This window comes from Rhinolophus sinicus, chromosome 14 (assembly GCF_057876585.1).
Source record: "Rhinolophus sinicus isolate RSI-liver-muscle chromosome 14, RSI-T2T, whole genome shotgun sequence".
NCBI lineage: Eukaryota > Metazoa > Chordata > Mammalia > Chiroptera > Rhinolophidae > Rhinolophus > Rhinolophus sinicus.
Window position 1 is genome coordinate 77,099,498 of NC_142514.1, and position 11,943 is coordinate 77,111,440.

The 11,943-nt window shown below is 37.9% G+C and overlaps 1 protein-coding gene across 3 annotated transcripts in view; it reads right to left on the bottom strand.

Moving 5' to 3' along the window:
- The window catches only part of KDM1B (lysine demethylase 1B), a 48,243-nt gene extending 36,324 nt beyond the window's left edge, over positions 1-11,919 (bottom strand). The window contains exons 1-7 of one of the 3 annotated variants that reach the window (XM_019734270.3): positions 11,739-11,919; positions 11,388-11,431; positions 7,915-8,014; positions 6,936-7,063; positions 5,812-5,901; positions 5,146-5,257; positions 2,728-2,844 (exon numbers count right to left, since the gene is read on the bottom strand). In XM_019734270.3, the coding sequence (XP_019589829.2) occupies positions 2,728-2,844; positions 5,146-5,257; positions 5,812-5,901; positions 6,936-7,063; positions 7,915-8,001 (534 nt within the window). In that variant the 5' untranslated portion in view covers positions 8,002-8,014; positions 11,388-11,431; positions 11,739-11,919. The remainder of the gene's footprint in view (positions 1-2,727; positions 2,845-5,145; positions 5,258-5,811; positions 5,902-6,935; positions 7,064-7,914; positions 8,015-11,387; positions 11,432-11,738) is intronic. The other 2 variants (XM_019734271.3, XM_019734273.2) reach the window with 2 other exon arrangements.
- Positions 11,920-11,943: the final 24 nt, after the last annotated feature.

Consider the following 11,943-nt stretch of genomic DNA (forward strand, 5'->3'; position numbering starts at 1 on the left):
ATAAGGCTACTCGACTAAGAAAGGGGAACTGAGCAGCTCTATCTAATACATAGAAACAAACACAAGGAGGCAACCAAAATAGGAAGACAAACATGTCCCAAATGAAAGAACTAAACAAAGCTGCAGAAAAAAAAACTAAACAGAATGGAGATAAGCAATCGACTAGATGCAGAGTTCCAAACATTGGTTATTAGGATGCTCAGTGATCTCAGGAAGAACTTCAACAAAGAGATAGAAAACATAAAAATGAAGATAGAAAACATAAAAAGGAACCGTCAGAAAAAAAGAACACAGTACGGAAATGAAGAATACATTAGGGGGAATCAATAGTATATTATATGAAGCAGAGGATCAAATTAGCAATTTAGAAGATAAGGTAGCAGAAAACACCCAATCAGAACAGCAAAAAGAAAAAGAATGCAAAAAAATGAGGACAGTTCAAGGGACCTCTGGGACAATATCAAGTGTACCAACATTCACATCATAGGGGTACCAGAAGAGAGAAAGGAATTGAAAACTATTTGAAGAAATAATGACAGAAAATTTCCCTAACCTAGCAAAGGAAATAGACATACAAGCCCAGGAAGCGCAGAGAGTCCCAAACAGGATCAGCCCAAAAAGGCCCACATCAAGACATAATTAAAATGCCAAAGCTTAAAGACAAAGAGACAATCTTAAAAGCAGCAAGAGGAAAGCAGTTAGTCACCTACAAGGGAGCTCCCATAAAACTTTCAGCTGATTTCTCAACAGAAACTTTGCAGGCCAGAAGGGATTGGCACAAAATATTCAAAGTAATGAAAACCAACGACCTACAACCAAGATTACTCTACCCAACAAGGCTATCATTTAGAATCGAAGGACAGATAAAGAACTTCCCAGACACACAGACACACAAAAAAACGCTAAAGGAGTTCAAAACCACCAAACCATTATTATCAGAAATGTTAAAGGAACCTCTTTAAGAAGAAAAGAATCAAAAATATGAATAAAATGGCAATAGCTACATAACTATCAATAATTACTTTGAATGTAAATGGAGTAAATTCTCCAAACAAAAACCACAGGATGGCTGAGTGGATAAGAAAACAAGACCCTTACATATGCTGCCTACAAGAGACTCACTTCAGATTGAAAGACACACACAGATGGAAAGTAAAGATATTTTAAAAATATTTCATGAAAATGGAAACAAACAAAAAAAGCTGAGATAGCAATACTTACACCAGATAAAATAAGCTTTAAAACAAAGGCTATAACAAGAGACAAAGAAGGACCCAGTTATCTTACTTCTGGGTATTTATCTGAGAAAACCCAAAATGCTACTTTGAAGGAGTATGTGCATCCATATGTTCACTGCAGCATTATTCACAATAGCCAAGATATGGAGGAGCCTGGGTGTTCATCAATGGATGAATGAATAAAGAGGAGGTGATACATATACACAATGGAATATTATTCAGCCATAAAAGGAATGAAATCTTGCCATCAGCAACAACATGGATGGAGCTATAGGGTATTGTGCTGAGTGGAGTAAGTCAGAAGAAAACAAATGCCATATGATTTCATTTATATGTGGAATCTAAAGGACAAAATAAATGAACTAACAAACAGAAACAAACTCATAGATACAGGTAGCATTGTGATGGTTGCCAGATAGCAGGGAAGTTGGGGGGATGGGTAAAAAGGAGAAGGGATTAAGAAGTACAAATTGGTAGTTACACAATAGTCATGGGGATGTATGTGATAGCTATGTATGGTGTCAGATGGGTTCTAGGTTTATTGGGGTGATCACTATTTAAGTTATATGGGTGTCTAATCACTGTGTTGTACACCTGAAATATAATACTGTATGTCAACTGTAACAGAAAAAAAAAAAAAAATTAAAAATTCTTTAAAAAAGTAAATATTTTGCCAGTGATGACTGCATATCGTTGTGAATATACCACAAATCACTGAACTGTATACTTTAAAGGGGTAAATTTTATGGTATGTGAATTGTATCTCAAATTTAAAAACAGAAAGTATTTTATTTCTGCGATGACAATGATTCCTAACATTCTTTAATGTATTGAAGGAACTAGGGACATTTGTGTAGATTAATGCTTTAACACATTAAAAGCAATTACATATTTTAAACTAAGAAATTGGCAAATATCAAAACAGGCACATTATACCAACTATGACAGATTCCTAATTGCCCAAACATATCCAGTCATCCCTTCTTCCTCACTAAAAGGATCCTGGTTTTGTTTGACATTGCAACATCTTCAATTATAAAATATATTCTTCCTTTGTCTCTAGTGTTCTTCAGAGTACCTGTATGATCCTGCTCTAGCCAATGAGATATAAATAGAAATCTACCGTTAGATCTTCTCTCTTTTTCCCCATGAAAGAGGGAGAGACTCAGCTGGCACACCCCTCTTGCCCTTTGATGTGATGGCTGTTGGTGCAGCAACCATCTTATAGGGCTGAATCATTTTTTGACGGAACTAGAAACTACAAGGAGACTTGGGCAACTCACTCATACTGGACAGCCCATTTCCAAACTGCTCATAATGAGAAAAATAAAATCCTTAATTGGTTAAGCCATTGCAGTTATGGTTCTGTTATATGTGGGCCAATATAATCCTGATACAATGACCAATAAATGAAAAATACACACCATTACTATTTACTGAAAACTGAATTAACCTATCAATTAATTCCAAAGGAAAACAGAGATCATACCTTAGCAGCACTATTTGGTTTCATACCACAGAGGAAGGTCTTTGCTATCTGTGGAGTCAGCTGGATTTCCTTGGAAAGCTTCCTCCATTTTCTACACTCGGGTTTTGTACACTGAACCTAGATGGAAAGCAACACATCAAGGTCAATGAGTTGGCGAATCTTGAGACTGCATTTCTCTTCTCTACCACTCACTGTGCCATATTCTCCACATGATTTGACCAATCTTTTAGTATTTTTAAGTACTTTTTCTCTCCCCCTTGCATGACCACCATTAACATAATCCACTTTTAGCCCATTAGGGCAATTTCTGATTCAATACTAGCTCAGGCACCAGGAAAGTGTAAAGGGGATCTGACTACTGTCAGAAAGGCTTTCCAGATCTAACCTAAGGAAATAATCAAAATTAAATTTAGTTACAGTTAGTCACAAAGTAAGCCACTAAACGCAATGTGGCATCCTGGACAGGATCCTGGAACAGTTAAAAGGCACTAGTGAAAAAACTGATGAAATCCAAATAAAATCTGTAATGTAGTTATTAGTACTGTACCAATGTTAATTTCTTAGTTTGACAAACATCATGGTGTGTTAGATAATAACATTAGGAGATACTGGGTAAAGTATATATGGGAACCCTCTGTATTATCTTTGCAATTTTTCTGTAAATTTAAAATTATTCCAAAATAGAAAGTTTATTTTTTTTAAAGTGTGCACATACCCATATGTAAAAGAATGAAGTTGGATCCCTACTTCAAACATATCCAAAAATTAACTCAAAATGGATTAAACACTTTAATGTAAGAGCTAAAATAATAAAATCTTGTAAGAAAACATAGGAGTCAGTCACCATGACCTCATATTTGGCAATGGATTCTTAGACATGACACCAAAAGCACAAGCAACAAAAGTGGATAAATTGAACTTCATTAAAATTTAAAAACTTTCTTTCATAGAAGGACACTATCAAAAAAGTGAAAGGAAAAACCTATAGGAGAAAATATTTGCAAATCATGTATCTAATAAAGGTTTAATGTCAAAAATATATTTAAAAAACTCTTACAACTCAACAACAAAAGGTAAAAATCCAAAAATGGGCAAAGCCTTGAAGAAGACAGACAAAATGGCCAACAAGCACATGAAAAGCCCCATTAGTCATCAGGGAAATGCAAATCAAAACCACAATGAGATAACACATCACATCCACTAGGATAGCTAGAATTAAAAAAAAAGGAAAAAAAGAATTGGTGAGGATATGGAGAAATTTAAACCCTTATGCATTGCTGGTGGGAATGAAAGATGGTGCAGCAGTTAGCTTAGCTAAAGAAAATAGCTTTACTTTTACTCAAAAAGTAAAATATAGAACATAACCCAACAATTTTATTTGTGGATATATATTGAAAACACGTGTTCAAATAAATATTTGTATTCAAATATTCATAGCAGCACTATCTGTAATAACTAAAAGGTGGAAGCCACCCAACTATCCATCAACAGATGAATGGATAAATTAAATGTGGCAAATCCAAACAGTGGAATATCATTCACCCGTGAAAAGGAAAAAAGAATATATGCCACAACATGGATGAACTTCAAAAACATTATGCTAAGTGAAAGAAGACAGTCATTAAAGGTCATATACTGCATGATTCCTTTATATAAAATATCCAAAACAGGTAAATCCATAAAGACAGAAGGCAGGTTAGTGGTTGCCAGGGACTAGGGGGAAGAAGGAATGAAAGGTGACTGCTTAGTGGGCACAGATTTACTCTGTGAATGATGACAACACTTTGGAATTAGAGGTAGTGGTTGCACAACACTGTAAATGTACTAAACGCCATTGAATTGTACACCTTAAAATAGTAAATTTATATTACGTGAATTTCACTTCAATTAAAAAAATGCTTTAAGTGTGCAAGAAAAGCTTGAATCTACCTATGATATTAAAAAACTAGCAAATCACTTACTAAATGATGGTATATTTAACTAATACATGCAATCATTAGAATTTATATTCAAAGAGTGACTAAGTAGAAAAATAATATAAAGTTAAATTAATAAAAAAACTAAGTTACCAAAAAATTATATGCGAAGTATAATTTTAAACCTAATTAGAATATGTAAAAAAGCATGAAATTGTGTTTAAATTTACACATTAAAAATAGGAACAAAAGAAAAGATGAGAAAGACATGTACCAAGCTTAGCAATGACTATCAGTAGCTGGGGGTGAGTCTTTAGTTTCTCCTTTATATTATGTTGAATTATCTAAGTTTCTTAGAAAAATAAAAAATGTGATTTGCTTTAATAGACATAGAATAAATGTAATAAAAGAAAAATTTCCTAAAAATTGGTATTATCATCCATTCCTCTTGCTTTTAGCTCCCCAAACACTTTGCAGAACAGTAAAGCATTATCCTTTTTACCCAGTAGGGGAGCTGCTGGTCTGCCATGAAAGCTTTGGGACTAGGTTCAGTTTTTCCATTGCTAGTCCATATTTTTTTCCAGGTAGTATATTTGTCATATCCATCCTTATGGCTGAAAAGGAATAAAAATAAATATATCAAGCTATAAGTCACTCAGGTTTTCAAAACAGGAGGCATGTTAGCAAATCGCATGGAAGGGTCTTAACTAGCCATATTATAAGGAGGGAGAAGTTATTATGGCACCCATAAAACAGGCTGTCAGGAAGGGTGCATTCCTATTAGTTTTAATATCTAAAACTGTTAGGAAGGGGGAGCTACCTGTCCAGTTCCCTCTAGTTGTCAGCATCTTCCCCCAAATCTTGGCATCCATCCCCTCTGCACTGTCACAGAACAACAAAGCAGCTCCTAGATTTCTCAGAACTTGCAGACTAGAGACTGTCTCATAGCAGATGTTTTTTGAGCCCTGAGTGCGTGCACATACAAGCATGCACACACGCAAACTACAGCATCAAAGTTGTGGCACAGTTGCAGCTGGCACAGGCATGGCTGCAGCAGTGGAATAATTCAGTGAGTCTGAGAGCTCAATCTTAACCATCTGACTCCCTCCGCTGCCCCAACTCCGCGCCCTCCACCACCACGGAAACCTCCAACAATTAGCAAACAAACCTTCTGTAGTAATGGTCAAAGCATTCATTACAAAAATGCTCCCCACAGGAGAGGTGATACCATCGGGAGGTGTAGCCATTCTTGGCACACCTGAAAAAAGTAAAACATGTAGTTTTGGTAGTGAATAACAATTTTTTCTCACTTTTTAAAGAAACATGTATCAAGTACCTCCTATGAGCCCATTTTGCATTGTCTCCACTTAGAATCCTAACTAGGAGCTAATAATGCGGAAAGTGGGATGGTGACTGATAGGTGGTAACACACGGTAAGGACGCAGGGACTTAGACCAGAGCACCTAACCCAGCTGGCTGCACACCAGAAGGGCTTGGGACTTAGGAGTTGTATCAAGTCTCCCTGGAGCCACGATAGGGCTTTAAGACCTGAAACAAGGGACGTCACTGTGCTTGCTGCGAGCTGCACATGTGTAAAGGAGGAAGTGTGGTCTCTAGTAATAATATCTGGTGCAATACTGAATACTGAATGAATCTGGCCAGCTGGAATCTGGCAAATATAACTTGTCAAACAGTCAGTAATGTAGTAAAAGAATGAAATCTAATGCTACGATGAACACTGACACCACCATTTGTGATTTAAAAATGGGATTTGTGTTTCAGGTTTTACTGAATCTTAAGCCTTCATGGAAGATTTTTCTCTGAAGTAAAAAACATGCTTGCATCACCCCAATAAAATGGCAAGAGTACAGTCAGCCTCATGGTTTCAATGAGACCTGTTTATGTCTACTGGAAGAGGAGGTATGTTATATGAAGGAGAAAAGAAGCCAGGGAATGTAAACACCTGCTTGTCTACAGGGAGCTCCAAGGTTCTCTCTACTGTGTTCCCATCCCTGACCCTGTCCGTTCCTCAACCCCCAGGAGAGGGATAGCTCTGGTCAGTGGGATCTGAGAATACCGATGGGCCCCTGGGCAGAGCTCATACGATTATATCTAACGGGGAGTGTATAGGAGGGTATGCCGGGTACAGAGCGTACAGGCAATGTCTCTATTATTAGATGACTTACAGTATCTATATCTATCTTAAGGAAAACGATCTTTGAGGATGATGTTCCCATAAGGAACGCTCTCACAAGCAGGAATGTGAGGCCAAGACATGCCATCTAAACAGACCTTTCAGAAGTACTTGCAAAGCACACGGGACACGTTGCTGTACAGCCAGCCTTTTCACATTTCCTGTACTTCTTCTCTGACCCACCGTCTTCATCTTCATCTGTCATCTCTGTTGCTTTTTTCTTTGCCTGAGGAAGAACCAGCTGAAGTTAAGATTTCACCAGAATGGCCAAGGGTGAATGTGGTGGAAGGTTTACTACTGAAATGACTTCAAAGTTAGGAAGAGTTCTAAACATGAAAATCAACAACATCCTGGCAGTAGGCTGGGGGCTCACAATACAGCAATTTCCTTGAAACTGTACTGTGCAAATAATTCACTAACTTGCTGGAAATTTAGAACCAGCACTTTAACGATAGGTCTCCAAGAACTAAAATGCATGTGAGCCTTTGTTAGGAAAACACTGTATCAGTCAAAATAAAAGACATTCTAAACTTAGAATTTTTTTTTTCTTTACTTAGAGCAGTTACATCCTCTTAGTATTGCACATAAAAAAAATAAAAATTAAAAGAAAAAAATTAGAACGATTCTAGAAAAAGAATTACATCATTCAGGATTTTCTTTAGAAAAAAAAAAAAAAAAACTTTACAAAAGAGATGGCAGCAATAACCTGTAAAGAACACCCACTCAACTACAAACTGAAGTCCAAATTCCTATGAATTTGAATTCCTATGAATTCCTGGGGCATGATCTGGCCCTACCTCACATCCTGGAGGCAACCACACAGCAGTAATTTTCTGAACACCCCATTTTGGTCCTCATTCTATGTCGTTAGCTTTGCAGTTCCCTCTGCCAGTATGCTTTTTTCTACATTCTATCTTTATCACCTTGTACTGTGATTGTCCTGGGGTGAATTTCTCCACTACACTGCAAGTTCCTTGAGGACTGGAATTACATCTTTTCATTTCTAATTCTTGAGTCCCAATCAGAATAATTCTGTGTGCTCAAAACAGGTGCTCTGAATGAACAAAGGAATAATACCTGCCTACCGGAACTCCTCAAAGGAAGGCTATCTGGAGAATGATCAAAAGGTGCTTTTTTCTTTGCCCTCCCCCGTGGGGTTGCCATTGTATCAGAAAATCTGCAAAAAGAAAAAGAAAATAATAATAATAATAATAATAATAATAATAATAATAATAAATAAACCATTAAATATTAGCATTTGCTAATACTTTCAACATTCTTGATAAAGTTAGGCTGTTTAGTAAGTAACAGTATATGCTCTGAAGTTAGACTGCCTGAGTATGAAGCCATTGCTTTCAAGTTAGTTAAACTCTCTAAGACCTCAGTGTTCTCATATATAAGATGGGCATAGCAAGAGTGTATTATAGCATCAGTGTGAAGATTAAGTAAAAACGTATTTAAAGCACTTGGGCTGGCATATTATAAGTACTCAATAAACGTTATCTACTAGTAGCATACACATTTAAAAACACAAAAATGAGAAAAACACCACACCAATGACCAATAAATTACACTACTGTCTCTAAAATTCAATAAGTAAAAACACCTAGTTTTTGTCTGTTTCTCTCCATCTTACTCTGTCTTCTTAGCAGTACCTGAATTTTAACCTCTTATTACACTATAAAAAGAAAACTCATTCATTCCTTCTCAGTAAAACCCAACAAATAAATCTCAGTCACACTATCTAGTCACTACTAAATAGAGGAATCTGGGTTAGTTAGTTATTGTATCTTCTCCTGGAAAAATTTTATGAGTTCTCAAACTAGCCTAATAACAGCATGGTTAAACAAACAGTAAGAACCAAAAGTCTACAAAAAAAATAATAATAATGCACAGGAATCATGAAAGGTTGAGTTATCAAATTAGTATTTTTTTCACTTAAGTTAGATAAGGAATAAAAATGCTTACTTAGCAGAATTACTCAATATACAAATTCTACAATTATCACACATGTCCTTCCTAAATCTACTGTATTTACCACACACATATATACTCATGCAAAATAGCATGAAAAATAAATAGGATGTACCTATGGATAAGGAATTTGAAAGTGGAAAAGTGTTATCATAAAATACAAATTCCACATACTGGCATACCTCAGAGATATTGAGGGTTCCATTTCAGACCACCATAATGAAGCAAGTATTGCAATAAAGTGAGTTGCAATTTATTTCTGGTGAGGGTCTTGCCTTCAATTGGCAAAAACAAAACAAAACAAAACAAACAAAAAAAACACACCTGTGCAGTATAATAAAATGAAGCCCAACAAAACGAGGTATGCCTATATATAATATTAAATCTTGAAGAAAAATCTTTGAGGGGCTTCTAATTCTATTGTTTCCCATCTGTGAGTTCTACTAACACTCATAACAGCTTTTCTCATGGATTATTAACATCATGTGTGAAAACTTTCAGTCTGCCAGCTTCATCGACTTTGAGCAATCTTGATACCAATGTTATGGATGAGTTTCCTTTAACTCACTCTTCACTTTCTCTTATTTGTGAACACATAAACTCTATACATATTCGGAAATGCATTATAATTCTTTAAGCATTAAATAAGTTGCCATTTAGTTCTACAGCACTTTGGCTACTGCTGGATAAAACACTAATAATGTTAAATGTGCTACGGCCTCCCTATAATTGTTAAACCCAAAGGTTTTCTGGATCACATTTATATTTTCAAACCGCTGTCTAATTTAAAACTCTATATAAAACATATATCCCACATTATTCATAAAATGAACCACAAGTAAGGCATATGTAAAAATAGTATTTGTAAACGTACAATATATGCAAGTACTGCAGCAAAAATATTTGAGTCTAATGTGGGATTTAGGAACCTAAATATAATCAGCCTAGGTCCATGCAACATTTGACTATCACGTAGGAATGCAAGCATTCCCAAGAAAAAGCGTAATTTACAGAAATTTCATCAAACTGATTTAAGTCCAACCGTATACTAGAAAATATGTATGTAACTGCAATAATGATATAAATCAAATAATGGTTAAGAGGAAATGAAAACATTAGCTATAAAAACCATTATTAAATCTGTTGTCTGGGAAAAACATGATTGAAGATTTTAGGGTAGTACATTTTCACTTTTAATTATACAATTAAGTACTCTCATCCTTTTTTGACACTCGCTGTAATTTCTGTATTTCCTTGACACTTGCTGTAATTTCTGTATTTTCACTGTTGCTGAATTCTTGGGGCTTAAAACGGAGGGAAAAAACTTTAAGTTGGAAGGACTATAGGTTTTGTGTTTTTAAACATAATCTTAGGTATACTGATCAAAAGTGTCATTAAAACAAATTAGTATACTCAAGGTACTTTTCAACCTAGTTTTTCAAATTAATAACTTTATAAGCGTATTTCTTCCTAATTTAAAATTCTTATCTTTGGTTTTGTTTTAATGTCACAAAACAAAGAAAAAAGTGGCGTTGGGGGGTAAATATATAAATGGATATATCAATGCCTAGATTTCTATTTTAATAATTTCCAGAATTCTTTCTGAAGTAGCTTATTCAAAAAGATTTTAAAACACACACACACTATTCATAAAAATATAAATCAAAATTGACTCCAGGTTGGAATAAAAATTTATAGTAGCATCAGCATAATTTCTAAAAACAGGATAAACTACTAGAAACTTCTTCAAACGACAGAAACAGGAATTTCCCTCTGGGGCACTTAAAATAAGGTAGGACTAGCACCTTGTTGCACCCATACTAATCAAATTTTCCAAAATATAGATCCAGTTCAACTGCTTGAATGCTTTGTTGATTATTTTCCCTGCCTGGAAGACGATTAATTATTGATAGTCATTTTCTTATGTGCCTCCTGAAGAAACAAACCTTCCTTCTCACTCGCCTTTACTCCACTGAAATAGATTATTTTAACAACCATCCAAACAAAACGCAAAAGCCTTGAGTTGGTGTGTGGATGTGGCGTGATAGAGCCACCCAAACGGACTAGTCTTATGGAGTCCTGCACGCTCACCCAAGGGAAGCCTGGGCCTCTGTCTAGTTTACATATCACTGAACCCCAACTTTCTACAGCTGGGCCCGCCACTTCCTTCCTGTTTCACCTGCCACCTGCCAGCTGCCAGTCTGTTGACTAACAGCTACCATAATCGGGCCGCCCCCTCTGAGTTCCCAGTCCCGGAGGGATTACCCCAGCAACCAGCCAATGACGATCGTATCTCAACGCGTGGTGGCGGCCGTGCCCATGGAGCATTACTACCAAACCTGCAAGGCTGTGGGGCTCCTCGCCGCCACACTCTCGGCTGAGAAGAACAAACGAGGGAGTTCTTACTCCGCACTACGGTTTTTCTGTCACGTAGCACACACTCCCCAGGTGACACGGCTCTAACAGTCCCCAGGAGGGCCCCAACGTTCCCTGTGCCAGCTGCAGCCTCCTCGCTTTCCGAAAAGCTTTCTCGTTTGTTCTCCGAAGTCGGAGAAGCAACAGCCTCCGGGGCTCACCTGAGTGCTGAAGATGTACAGGGGGTCGCGGGGAGAAGGCACCGCTGTACAGAAAGGGAACATTGTGGAGGGTTAGGGGAGACCCGCAACAACGCGACGAATTGGGGTACCCCGTCGCCGCAACGCCCCAGCCCGGGAATTCCTCTTCCTTAGACAGGGAACCCCACCCCGCACCCCGCTTCAAATTGGGAGAGGTAGGTATCTGTCCCTAGGAATCCGTCCACCTCCCACCCGGCGAGGGGCGCTGCACAGGGGAAGGACTAGCACCCCAGCCAAGCTGCTTTGTGCAGAGCTGTCACCCGAAATCCGAGGCCGCCCCCACGCCCGCCCCGGTAGCCGCGTGCACCCCACCTCCGAGCGTTTGCGAGACGATGCGCGCAGCCCCAGACTGCGGGCACCTCTCTGGAGCCGCGCGCCGCGCGCACCGGAGTGCAAGATCCGCGCTGCGAGCCGCAGCCCTGGCTCGGCCGCCTCCGCCGCCGCTTCCGCCCCTGTGACGGCGTGACCCGTGGTGGGAGGAGCCGGCGGGAGCAGGGAGGAGTAGGGTCTCCGCCTT